The 13,653-nt window shown below is 38.3% G+C and overlaps 1 protein-coding gene across 1 annotated transcript in view; it reads right to left on the bottom strand.

Annotated features, from left to right (window-relative positions):
- Positions 1-13,653, bottom strand: part of ITGA1 (integrin subunit alpha 1) — a 156,949-nt gene that overhangs the window by 27,436 nt on the left and 115,860 nt on the right. Inside the window, exons 16-20 of the mRNA XM_029941264.1 lie at positions 9,670-9,836; positions 8,124-8,260; positions 6,027-6,137; positions 4,044-4,253; positions 2,026-2,106 (exon numbers count right to left, since the gene is read on the bottom strand). Coding sequence (XP_029797124.1) covers positions 2,026-2,106; positions 4,044-4,253; positions 6,027-6,137; positions 8,124-8,260; positions 9,670-9,836 — 706 coding nt within the window. The remainder of the gene's footprint in view (positions 1-2,025; positions 2,107-4,043; positions 4,254-6,026; positions 6,138-8,123; positions 8,261-9,669; positions 9,837-13,653) is intronic.

A 13,653-nucleotide genomic window follows, 5' to 3' on the forward strand; every position in this document is an offset into this window, starting at 1 on the left:
GATCTCACACTTTGGGAGTTTGAGCCCCACGTCAGGCTCCATGCTGACAGTACAGAGCCTGCTTGGGATTCTCTCTCTCTCTCTCTCTCTCTCTCTCTCTCTCTCTCTCTCTCTCTCTCTGTCTCTCTGCTGATGATCCTCTTTCTCTCAGGATAAATAAAAATAAAAAATATAAAAACTAAACTAAACAAAAAAAATAGTGTGTACTGACATAAAGATAGACATAGATTAATGAATACAACTGAGTCAAAAAATAAACAGACTTTCAATAAAAGTTCTAAGACAAGTCAATGGGGGAATGAATAGCCTTCTCAACAGGTGGTATGGGGCAACTTAATCCACACACACAAAGAATGAAGTTGGACTCTTTCTTACACCATCCACATAAGTTCATCAAAATGGCTCACAGACCAAAACGCAAGAGCTAAAACTATACAGCTCTTAGAAGGAAACATAGGAGTAAATCTTTATGATCTTGGGTTAGCAAAGCACAAGTGACAAAAGAATAAATAGATTAATTGGACTTTATCAAGTTAAAAACTTTTGTATTTCAAAAGATACCATCAAGAAAGTGAAAAGAGGGGCGCCTGGGTGGCTCAGTTGGTTGAGTGTCTAACTTCAGCTCAGGTCATGATCTCATGGCTGATGGGTCTGAGCCCCGTGTTGGGCTCTGTGCTGAGAGCTCAGAGCCTGGAGCCTGCTTTGGATTCTGTGTAGCCTTCTCTCTCTGCCCCTCCCCCACTCCTGCTCTGTCTCTCAAAAATAAATAAACATTAAAAAAATTTAAAAAAAAGAAAGTGAAAAGACAACAGAATGGGAGAAAAAATTTGCAAATCATATATCTAAAATGTGACTTGAATGCAGAATACATGAAGGGCTCTTATAACTCAATAATTTAAAAAAAAGGACATCCCAATTAAAATATAGGTAAAGAATCTGAATAAACGTTTGTCCAAAGAAGATACATGCATGGCATGGTCAGTAACCACATGAAAAGATGCTCAACATCATTAGCCATTAAGGGAATGCAGACCAAAACAACAGTGAGATACTACTTCACACCCACTACGATGGCTATAATTTAAAAAAAAAAAAACAGGCAATAACAATCTTGAGAACACATACACTGCTGGTAGGAATGAAAAATGGTGTGGTCACTTTAGAAAACGGTTTTGTAGTTTCTCAAAATGTTATACATAGTTATCATATAACCCAGGAATTCTTCTCAAAGAGAACTGAAAACGTATGTCCACACCAAAACCTGTACACAAATATTCATAGTATTATTCATAGTAGCCCCAAAGTGGAAACAACACAAATGCCCATCACCTGATAGGTGACTAAATAAAATATGATATATCCACAAATGGAATATTATTTGGAAATGAAAAGGAACTACTGACACATGAATGAGCCTTGAAAACATTGCTAAGTGAAAAAAGCTAGTCACAAATGACCACAGAATATGATTCTATTTATAAGAAATGTCCAGAAAAGGCAAATCATAAAGAAAGTAGGTAGTGGCTGCCTGAGGTTGGGGGAGGGACTGGAGAATAAAGACAAGTAACTGGTAAGGTGTACGGAGTTTCTCTTCGGGATGTGAAAATGTTCTAACACTGACTGTGTGATGGCACAAAAACACACGGAATCGTACTCTTTAAATTAGTGAATTTTATGGCATGTGAGTTGTATCTCAGTAAGTATATTATTAAAAAAGAGACATGAAAAAAAGTGTTTCTATACAAAGTTCTAAAACAGCCTGGTTGCAAGATTTGTTTTTTCCTATAGGCCAGAAAAGTCTACTACTATCAGATAAATTATTAAGTGTAAATGTTTAATTTTGACTTAGTGTTTGAGTTTGACTCATGCCATAATTGACTTTGGATTCCAATATCTCAAAATTTTAAACTCAAACTTCTTCATCTATATCAGGCTAAAATACCATTAGAGGGATTTATATATTTAACTTTGAGCACAGTATTTTTCATATCCAATTGCCATGTATATGTTTTATAATCTGCTTACCTCTTCTCCTCTTCTCAGGAAGGGATAGCCAACTTTACATGTGAGATTATGATTGGATTCACAACTGTCTTTTTGGATAGCCTTTGAAGAAAGAGTAAACAGAATTAGAGCAGACACACAGATGAAATACTGTTTCTAGAATTTCCCCAGGTATGCCTTGGACACTGCCTTGCTAAGATTTGTTCCTCAATTTAACTGGGAGGGTCACATTATTCTGGGATCAGCTGTCTCACCATCCATAGAAAATCTGAAAACATCACTTAAGTTAAGGGAGACTGAGGGACAAAGCACATCACATCTTATCTTGCCGAGACTTTCCTCTGTAAAATAGGAGCACTGACAGCATGTGCTGCACACGGTGATTAATCCACACATCCTACACTGACGCATGGAAGCCCACAGTGAACGGCTTTCATGAGAAGAATTCAGCACGGTGGTAAGAACGTGAGCTCTGATGTGACTCCTAGGATTTACATTGTGACTCCATCACCGCTAGCTTTCTCCTCGCCAAGACTCCTCACTTCTCTGAGCCTGATTTTCTGTCAGGTGAAGCTAATCATACTTTATTTCATCAAATCAAAAATGCCACTGGGACTCTCACCATTATTTTGTCTACTGATAAGAAGGAAAACAATGTTGCCAGCTAAATAAACGTATCAACTGTGAAATGCAGTTACAGAAAGGTTAAAACATGGCAGAAAGAGAGTGTACTAGAATCTCTGTAGTACCACACCTATTTACTTAATGGGGATTGACTAAGTGGGACCCTGAGAACAGTGTCTAGGACATAATATGTCTCAAGAAAAGACTGTCATTGTTATTACTATTGTTATTGTTAAAAGAAGTAGAGACCTCTCTACCGAGGCCATGAAGTCAGTTGAAGAGAAAACTGGCAATGATTTTTAATATAGTCCCTCTTCCAGAAAACATTCAGTGGTAATATTTTCCCAGCATCACTTTGCACATTTGGATTTATAATTAACATTCTTTACTGAATCTAAAATATGTGGTAGTAATAAAGGACTTTTTAAAAAATATACTTTATTACCAAGTTGGTTTCCATATAACACCCAGTGCTCTTCCCCACAAGTGCCCCTCTTTATGACCATCACCCCCCTACTCCTTCTCCCCTCCCTCTTCAGCCCTCAGTCTGTGCTCAGGATTCAGAAGTCTCTCGTGATTTGCCTCACTCCCTCTCCCCAACACTTCCCCCTCTTTCCCATTCCTCTGTTAGTCATCAAGTCCTTAAGTGATACCCTAATAAATGGAGAGAAATACCAGTGACAGTCTGAATTTACAGAAACTAGACAATGGAGTTTTGATATTATATTAATAAGAGTATTGGTTTTTAATATGAATCACATGTATTATTAATTCATATACACATAGAATTTTAAATAAAGGAAATTCATTCAGAGATTAGAATTAAAAGTTCAAATTTGGAAGTACTCATCATTATTCCTGATATAGGATCTTATGCAGCTATGTTATTGCCAAGATAAAAAAAATTTGTCACGACAAAGAGACATTCATTACAAGTTAACACCTCTCTTAACAACGTAAGGACTTCAGGTATAAAATGAGAAACCGTATCTTGATGTTTCTTTATGTAAACATTTTTTTTTTTTGTTCCAAGCATGCATGAGTCTCTTTGTACCTCTATTAAACTGTTTTTACTTTGATGGTTACTTTGATATTTTTCCTTGACTTAGTCTCAGTTTCCACTGATTATGCCTCCATGAAACATATGATTTTGCTCTGTCACAGTCATCCTCTCCTCATACTGAATCTGAGGAGTCACAGATCTCTAAATAAATCTATCAAAACAAAACCTTTAAAAAAACTTGGCACTTTCACCATTAGTGAGTACTAATTTGTACAAAATGCTTTCTGTTCTTCTAAACCCAGTTAGTTCAAAACGAAATCAGTTCTTCTAAAACAACTAGTTCAGTAGCAGGAAAAGTAGGCTCAATAAATAATTATTATAAGAATAGACACATATAAAACTAAAAGTTTACCTCAATTCCTGAAAAAATTAGGTTTGGAGAATAATGCACTGTGGTTCTGGTGTTATAGGCACTGTCCTTTTTGTTTTTGACGGTGAGACTAACGTTGAACTTATCGTTGTGGGACCTGACGATAAGTAGGCCCTTTGCTGTGGTGGATACTTGCAGGGCGACGTCCGAGATACATTTTTCCTTGTTTCCACAATCTTTGGCAAAGGGAATCTGAAATGGTCACAGATTGAAATTGAGTTAAGCATGATTGAAAAGTAATTATTAACTTGCTGAGAAGAAAGGACAGATTGCCAAACTAAGTTAAGCAGCTCACAACATGGACAGATTCCACTGTGGAAATTGTAAGGAATTTTAGATTTATTCCTATAGTTTATAGGGAAAATAATAAACTTCTGGACATAAATTCTAGTCCTTCAAAGAAGGCAGTTTTCACAGATGTTTTTCACTGGCTTTAGTCTGCCAGAGTAGAACAGTTTTAAGAAAATCAAGTCAAGTACTCTAAGACCTAAATCTATGAAAGAACACTTTATGCTCAACTCCAATTGTGAGATTTTCTATTGAAAAAAATCAAACACTTAGGAATGAAACAGAGCTCAGAGGGTAGAAAATGGCCAAGGCACATACCTAGGAGCTTTCCCTCACTCCTCTTCTCATTAAGTTCCACCCCATTATCCAAACCTTCATTAAGAGCTATCCATTCTGCTTCTGTTCTAAGTATCTTCCAACTGTCTTCTTGCCTCTCCATTACCACCACCGCTAGTCCAGTCATGTGTATTTCCTCCCTGGACTCATGCAATGGCTCCCTAAGTAGTCTCCTGCACCCACCTTAATTCCAATCATTTTCCTTCAATCATTCTCCACATTGCAGCTGGAGTAATCCTTAAAAAATACAAATCCAGTGCTACCACTGAACCAATTAAAGCCATCCATAGCATTCCATTGCTCTTCAAAACATCTGTGCAGGGGCACAAAGTCCTGAATGATCTGGTTCCTGCCTAGGCCTCCCACCTCATCCCACATCACCTCCCCCCTTACTCTTTAGCTTCAGCCACTCTAGAGAGTTGAGTTTAGTTCCTATATGCCTTAGGACCTTTACACATATCCCTGTGCATGAAACATTGCTCCCTCCACTCCTCTGAATAGGATCCAAGATCCTCCTATGCTTCAGATCTCCATTTAAATATCACAATTTCAGGGGGGCACCCCTGACTCTCTATGGGAACCCCAAAAGTTCCCATAGAACAATGAAGTTCTCCTCTAGAGCACATGCTTTACTTCCGACCTAATAATTGTTTCCTAGGTTGGTCTCTAAGCTCTGAAGCCTGGTCCATATAAAATACCCAATAAATATATTTGAAAGAAAGAAAGGGAAAGTGAAAGAGAACTAATTCCCCATCCTTGATGTTTCCTCCACTGGTGCTTCTGCTTGCTCACTCACTCTTTCTCAGGGGTGGGACACTGGATTTTGAGAATTTGGAAGCAGGAGCAGGAGGAACAGCTCAGTCCCTTCCCATCTCCTGCTCTTGGAGCAGCAGTGTGCCCGATACATTCTTGCTCTGTATCTCCATTCTGCAAGTTTTATGAGGTGAACCCCCATGAAAAAGGCCTGAGATTGATGAGCACTGCTGATCATGTTTGGTGCTCTGTGGTCTAAGCCTTGTTCAGTAGGAGGACAGCCAATACACCTAACCCATGTCCTGCCCCCCAGGGTCCACTGGTCACAAAGGGAGTTCCAGTAGGCCACCCCATGTCTCCTTCTATTGGTCCTAAATTCAGAAGAGGTAAAAATAGGTGCTATTTATAAATTCCCTTAAGCTCCAACAATAGGAAGTAGGAGATTTAAGAAAAGTCTAGAAGAGTCTCATGTTTTTGGAAAAAAATTGATTTAGGGTTGTGTGTGTGTGTGTGTGTCTATATGTTACAGGTCCCCCCCGCCAAGTATGTTCACATATCAGTATTCTGAATAAAAAAAACCTGACTTACATATTCATGTACTGAATTTGGTAGGGAATCATCAAGAACAGGCCCGTTTTCTGGACTGGTAAGATTGAAATCCAAAGTTATCCTCACAGAGTCCCGAAAGTCATGCTTGTCCTGCAGGTTGAAAGTAAATATTTTATCATTGGTATCATATTTACTGGATGTTCTGACCTTGTCATGGCTTCCTTCTTCTTGCCCCTGTGAGTCATGCTAAGCTGGAACATTCTTGTGCACCTGATCTGGCATATTATCTCATCAGGCTTTTGCTTCACTGGAGAGAGATGGCCTTCTGCCTTGACAAGGGACACTGGTGGAATGCAGAGGCTTCAGAAGACGACAAGTTGGCTCACCTCTAGCTTCTTAGGGAGCCCCGGTGGAGTGATGGGGTGTGTTGTACTTTGCCATGTCAGGATATATTACTCTGGGCTGTCTGCATAACAATATCTTTTCTCTTGAGACCTAGAGCTAAAAACTGCCATGTAATACTTTTAGAAAAGTCTCCCAACTTCAAAAGAGCAAACTTTATTTAAATTGAGTTGAATTTCATTAGTATAATGTACACCCTGGGTTGTAAGAACTTCATAATGTAAAGTGATATGTGAGTAGTATGGATGCGATCAGTATTGTTTTATACTATCATCAGTCATGGCCATCATTTATGGCATGTCCATAATCATGAACCTTATAGACATTATCAAAAAGTATTTCAACATCCTCCAAGATGAATAACTATTATAGTCATTCTTTTGTATTTGAAAACCTGGGCCTCTAAGAGACTAAACAACTGGGTGAAAATCACTTGGAATTTGTCGAAGCCTTGATATAAATTGCATCCTGGCCAACTCCAGAATAAATGGTGAAGTATCCATTAAAATCCAAAAGGATTTTGGAAATTTTGAAATTGGTTCATACTAAGTGCAGAGACCTCGCTAGATTCTAAATTTTGGACAAACCTAGACTACAGTGACTTCTAGCAGGTTGGAGGTGGTACCACATCCGGTTTCATGCCCTTTTGGATTTTACACAAGTTCTAACTCCTAAACATTCAGTTCTGATGAAATAAATAGGAGGATAACTCCAACTGTTTTTTGATTATAGATTGATCTCAGTGTTGACAGATAAGTTAATTTTAATGAATGTCGTGCGGAATATTAACTTGAAAATCACTGAGGAGAAGTTCAGAACACAGCAGGACACGCTTTCTGCCACTTCCCTACCCCAACTATAATATTTTTAAAATATAGAATATGAACACATCAAGAATACAGAAATAAGTCAGAGGTGGGAGAAAATTGGCCTGTTTCCTTAAAAATTCCAAGATCATGTGCAAGTTCCAAGTCTCTTAGTCCACTAAAATCAGTGTTTTCTCATTATATTCATTCTTCTCTCTCTCTCTCTCTCTGTGTCATGTACATTATAAGAAAATGTTTAAGAAATTCCTGCCCTTATTGAAAATGTTCCTCACTTACACAGTGACTCAACAAAATGCATTTTAAATGGTTCAAACTGGCTTCCTAGCCATCTCTGGAGATTAAGAATTTGCTTTCCATGGCACCCTCGTCACTGTAGTAGAAAGAGACTTAGGTCGCACAAAGCCTGTGGATAATAAAGAATACCAGATTTCCCCCTCTTCAATTTAAAGCCAAAGAGCAACATACATAGTTCTGTGGACAAGAAGGGACCCAGGACAGTATATGACCCAACGCTTTTGCCTCACGGCATATAGCCACTTGCCTACATTTGGCCGATGAGGCCCACAAAAGTTAAATGATGTCTTCAAGTATAAATGAATAAATATAAGAAATGAGTAAGTGAATGAAGGCAGAGGGTCTCTTTCCAACCAGTGCACTGTGCCTTTTACTATTCCATAATATATGGATATCTGATAACATACACACAGGGAAGATGAAAGATAGTTTTATGAAATGCATTTGGAAATGAGAAGATCAGGTCTGTGATTTCTGATAAAAGTGACCAAACAAAATGAAGTTTACTTTGCGATGTCCACTTTGACACAAAATAAGAAGGCTGACTTGAAATAAGACATCTGTGCTTTATTCTGGTTTGGAATAAAGCAGCTATAACGTATGATTTACTTGCCAACATGTAGAAGGAAAGCCTAGTGCATTCTGATTGTCGAACTATGATGTTTCTTTGAATCTTCCTTTCTTGAATTCCAGAGAAAAAACTTCGTGATATCTGTCGTAGTGAATCTAGTGTGACACGGTACTGCAAATCTGGAAAAGAAAATGACAGAAACTTGAGGTAACTTTCGTACTGTCCAGTTCATTAAGTTAGCATTATAGAAAAACCTCGTGAGCAATCAGTCAACAAAAAGTTTCTATTATTCAGCTTACCCATTACTGGAGTGTAATGGTACCTCAGTCATGAAGATAATCTTCAGGAACTCTACAGAACCACCTTCTGAGTTCACTATGCCTTTAAAGTTTAATCACACTTATTTTATAATGTATATGTATACACATGTACACCTACATATCAATTAATTTTCTGACCTTGCATGTGTTTATTGGGTTTTCACTTAAATTATTACTTATTTTTACTTTAGTAATGTTGAAGCTCTGCTTAGAATACTGATTATATTTCATAAGTCACACAAAAATACACTTATGAATTTTTACCTATTTTATGAAAAGGTCATTTTAGACTATGTTCAAAGCACATAATAAATTTACTAACTAAGTTTAATAAAATAAGCATACCAAAATAAAAAACAAGTTAAACCTTACACTTTCTAGAAAGGCAAGAATCCTACTTCTTTGAACCCTTAGTTACTGTATAGAAATTAAATGAGACAGAAATAATGTATATGAAAATGCAAATCATTATTTTACAGTCCTTTAATTATTATCTTCTAATCGGAGGACTATTGCAGAGCATAATTATGCCCATGGAGAGTAAACTAAGAAAAATAGATTTTAAGGATTAATGATTTTTCATATTCCACTTACCTTTGGTTTGTAAACTACTCTTTTGCAGCCTATGGGCTCCACACTTTTGACTCTAACATGTTTTAGTATCTTTAAAAAAACCACCTTAGGAAGTAGGCATGTAGGGGGGAGGAGCTTCCCAGGTTAAGCCTGAGAACTCACACATGGAGTGTGTCTGATTCTCAAAGGCCAGGGTCACCTACTGAGTAAAGCAAAGAGATATCAGGCAGGTGGAGACGGCAAAGCATTCAGGTCCTACAGTACCAGTTTTACCAAAGGAAAAGGAAGAAGAGAGGGTTTGTGAAAACCCACAGGAAGGAAAACTGGGCTCCTTTGAAGCCCAATTTCCAAACTTTAATCTCTGAACTTGTATTATTATTATTATTATTATTATTATTATTATTATTATTTTTAGTACCTGGCTGTTTGTGGTAAAGGGGAGAGTCAGGGAGAACTATGGACTGTTATGGTCATTGCATATAAGCATACGGTTTCTGTTCCAGAATTTACTGGGTTCCATAACAAATTCTTTCTTCAGTAGATTTTTTTTTCAAGGTTCAGTATGTTCAGAGGGGCAGAGGTGATATGCAGATCCCTATCACTGGGGAAATATGGTATCTTAGTGGATTTCCTCATGTGGGAGCAAATGTATTGTCCTCCAGCCCCAAAGTGCTTGGTATACATATTGTACTCACCAGCTGTGTAAACTGTGTCTTCTTTGGACTTCAATTTCACATCAAAACACACTGTAGCATTTATGCATACTGTTTCCTTTCCTTCCATATGGCAGTTTTTCTTTTGGATGTTCACTTTGTTGGGTTCAAAATTCATGGTCACCTTAACCACAGCCACGTCTCGGGACCTACATGAACATAAACGGTGATGACCGCTCACCTACTGTCACATTTCATGAATGGCATCATTATGACAATGCAGTGTGAATGCACTGGTGGGGATTCTTCTTTGTGTACAGTTGGCCTCTGGACACTCCCATTTCTTTGGCGAGTTTTTGATACATAAGAGAAGGTATGTGATGTTCTGAGGACACCCAGGATGTTTTGAAACGATCTTCAACTTTTGGTTCTAAATGGTAGGAGAATATGCCACCCCAATGTGACTACAGGAGTTCGGGACATGTTACCCCAAAACATATCACTTCAGTATATTGATTGTTTTGAGCTGTATGCACCTGAAAACCAGTAAATACACGAAGAGGCTTTCTTTGAACTTTCCTTCTACCTAAAGACAGACACTCCAAAGGAACTCAATCAACCAGAGAGGACTGACTTTTACACAGGAGGAGAGACACTATACTGAGATGCGCTTCATCACAAACTATCATCATATCACCCATCTATTCTTTCCAAGGCCCATTCATCTTTCTTAAAAATTATTTACTTTTCCCGTAGAGGCCTACATATCTTCTCCCTTGTCTCTGTTAAAATGGTGCCTAAGCCTGGGTTGTGTGGGTGGCTCAGTCGGTTAAGTGTCCGACTCTTGATTTTGGCTCAGGTCATGATCTAACGGTTCATGTGTTCAAGTCCCACGCAGGGCTCAGCACTGACAGTGCAGAGCCTGCTTGGGATTCTGTCTCTCTCTTTATCTCTCTGCCCCTCCTGCACACACACTCTCTCTCAAAATAAATAAATAGACTTAAACAAATAAATAAAATGTTATTTAAGTCTGAATTCTAAACCACCTCAAGGAATTACTCATTTTCCTCTGGGCACCTCCCGTGTGTACATGGGAGCTACACATTAATAAAGCTGCTTGTTTTCTCTTGTTAATCTTTTACAACAAGGGTCTCAGTCACAAACTTAGAAGGTGGAAGGAAAACTATTTTTCATTCCTTGCAGTTCACAAGCCAAAAAATCAGTTTTCCTGGGGTGGAAAAAAAAGATGGAACCAAATGCTCAGATGCAACTTCAGAACCAAAACCATATTTTTGGAGTTTTTCAAGTTTGCTCCCAATCTGGAAAGAGTCCGAAGCCCCCTGGACAACTTTTGTGTACTGCAAAACTTGTACAGACAAGTACAGGTCCTGTAGCTAGGTAACTTGTGAATATATAGGTCCCTCATTTGCTTTTGGATTAAAAAACACCTAGATATTTTTCTTTTAAAACATTTTACCCAAAGAACACAGGAAACATAAAACAGGAAACAAAGAAAACAGAAATCACTTGTAATTTTACTACTCAGCACTAACCGCCATTAACATTTGATATGCTTTTGTTCTCTGCAGAAGAATGTATTATCTACAGATAAGGATATGTGTCAGTATATGAGAAAGAGAGAGAGATACACACACATGCACATACATATGTATCCATAACTACTTTTGAACCTATCATAATATAATGAATAGCCTTCTAATATTTGCATTTTTCTGGGAACATTATTTTTAATGGCAATATACTATGCCAGCATATAAATGTATTATAATCCATTTATTGAATCCTTTCTTATTGAACATTTGTGTTAATTTGTTTTTTGTTAAAATTTTTTAATGTTTATTTTTATTTTTGAGAGAGAAAGAGAGAGAGAGGAGAAACAGCATGAGCAGGGAAGGGGCAGAGAGAGAAGGAGACAGAATTAGAAGCAGGCTCCAGGCGCTGAGCGGTCAGCCCAGAGCCCGATGCGGGGCTCAAGCCCACCAAGAGCGAGATCATGACCGGGGCTGAGATCGGACGCTGAGCCAGCAGAGCCACTCAGGCGTTCCTGTATTAGTTTTTTCAAAAACTTGTTAACACAGTGCTGTGATGACTCTAAAGATTGTGTATCTTAGACATAGATTAGATATTTACAAATTTTTAGGAAGTAAATTCTGTGTTAAAAAGTAAATATTTTAAGGCTTTCTAGCACTTACTGGCAAGGCCTGTCTAATGTGTGTTAAGCAGTTTACTTCTCCACCAGCAAGGGATGAGCAGGTCTGATTTCCCGCATAGCGGTTCGGATGCTCCAGGAATGAGGCTCCCCACTGCACATCTCTCTGCCCTGACCAGGGTTTTAAAGGGGTTCTGGTGCAGCCTATTCCGCCTGACAGGACTCTCACTCTCTGTTCCTGGACGCCCCTGACTGCTGGCGGGCCTCTGTTTACCGCCCGCCATCTCTGTCCACTCTCAATCCCTCCTTCAGCCTTGTAAGTCTTGTCTTTGTGTCCCTGTGTGCTGTTCGGTCCATTCTGCTGGGCATTCACAGGGGCCCAACGCTGTCATGTTGGCCCATTACTGATAAACCATTGACCGGCAGCCAAAGAGGCCATAAATAAGTCTTCAGAGCTTTGTAAGAAGCCTTTGAAACAAAACTGGAGAGTAAACATTTCCCTTATTGTATATATGTATATTTATTATGAGAGTGAATACAATAAATATTTTTGAGTTAAGGTTATCATAATAAATGAATTCAGGATTACCAGTTCATACAGAAACTAAATGTACCCTTTGTTGCTGACCCTGGCGATTTCCTTGGTTCTGGGGGTGCCCTCCCCAAAGCCGCCGCTACTTGCTGCCCAGCACTCCCCTTGCCTAGGCTTCACCTTACAGTTTTCTTTCCTCCGCGCTGTACAGTTAAAACACTTCTTAACATAATAGCTTTTAGCTGTGTACCATTTAATCTGCAATTTGTAGTTGGCTATTAGTTCTTAAACAGTATCTCTTTTTAAAACTTTTATTTTTTTTTAATTTTTTGGTTCAACTATATTTGACATATAATATTATATTAGTTTCAGGTGCATAACATATGATTCAACAATTATATTCATCAACTTATGCTCACTACAATAAATACAATTATCATCTGTCACTATATGATGCTACTCCAATGCTATGAATTGTAATTATAATTGCAAATATTTTGTATTATGACAAAGTCATCTAGTTTCAGGTCTCTGTCTTTACTACTTTTCTAGATAATTTTTTTTGGGGAATAAGACCACTGAGATTTGTTTCCATCTAAATTACTTTAAACCAATGATTGATTTGGAAGAATCAATATGTGGACTTGCTATCAAAGCACATGGCATAAATATATTTTTTATAATAAATATTTTCATTATATGTATTTTTAATTTCCTGTTTTAAAGTTTTGAGAGAGAGAGCCACAAGCATGGGAGAGGGGAAGAGAGGAGAGACAGAATCCCAAGAAGGCACCATGCCATCAGCACAGAGCCTGATGTGGGACTTGAACTCACAAACCATGAGATCATGACCCAAGCTGAGATTAAGAGTCAGACTCTTAAGGTCAGTCGGTTAATCATCCAATTGTGGCTCAGGTCATGATCTTGCTGTCGGTGAGTTTGAGCAGCCTGGTGTCTGCTTCAGATTCTGTGTGTGTGTGTGTCTCTCTCTCTGCCCCTCTCCTGCTTGCACTCTGTTACTCTCTCAAAAATAAATAAACAAACAAACAAACAAACAAAAAGAGACCCTTAACTAACTGAGCCATGAAGGGGCCCTTTTAATTTTATATATATATATGTATTTTTTAAAAAAATTTTAAATTTATTTTTCTGTTTTTTATTTATTTTTGAGAGACAGCATGAGCAGGGGAGGGTCAGAGAGAGAGGGAGATACAGAATCTGAAACAGGCTCCAGGCTCTGAGCTAGCTGTCAGCACAGAGCCCATCGTGGGGCTCGAACCCACGAACCATGAGATCATGACCTGAGCCAAAGTCAGACGCTTAA

Source organism: Suricata suricatta, chromosome 6 (genome assembly GCF_006229205.1).
Source record: "Suricata suricatta isolate VVHF042 chromosome 6, meerkat_22Aug2017_6uvM2_HiC, whole genome shotgun sequence".
Taxonomy (NCBI): domain Eukaryota; kingdom Metazoa; phylum Chordata; class Mammalia; order Carnivora; family Herpestidae; genus Suricata; species Suricata suricatta.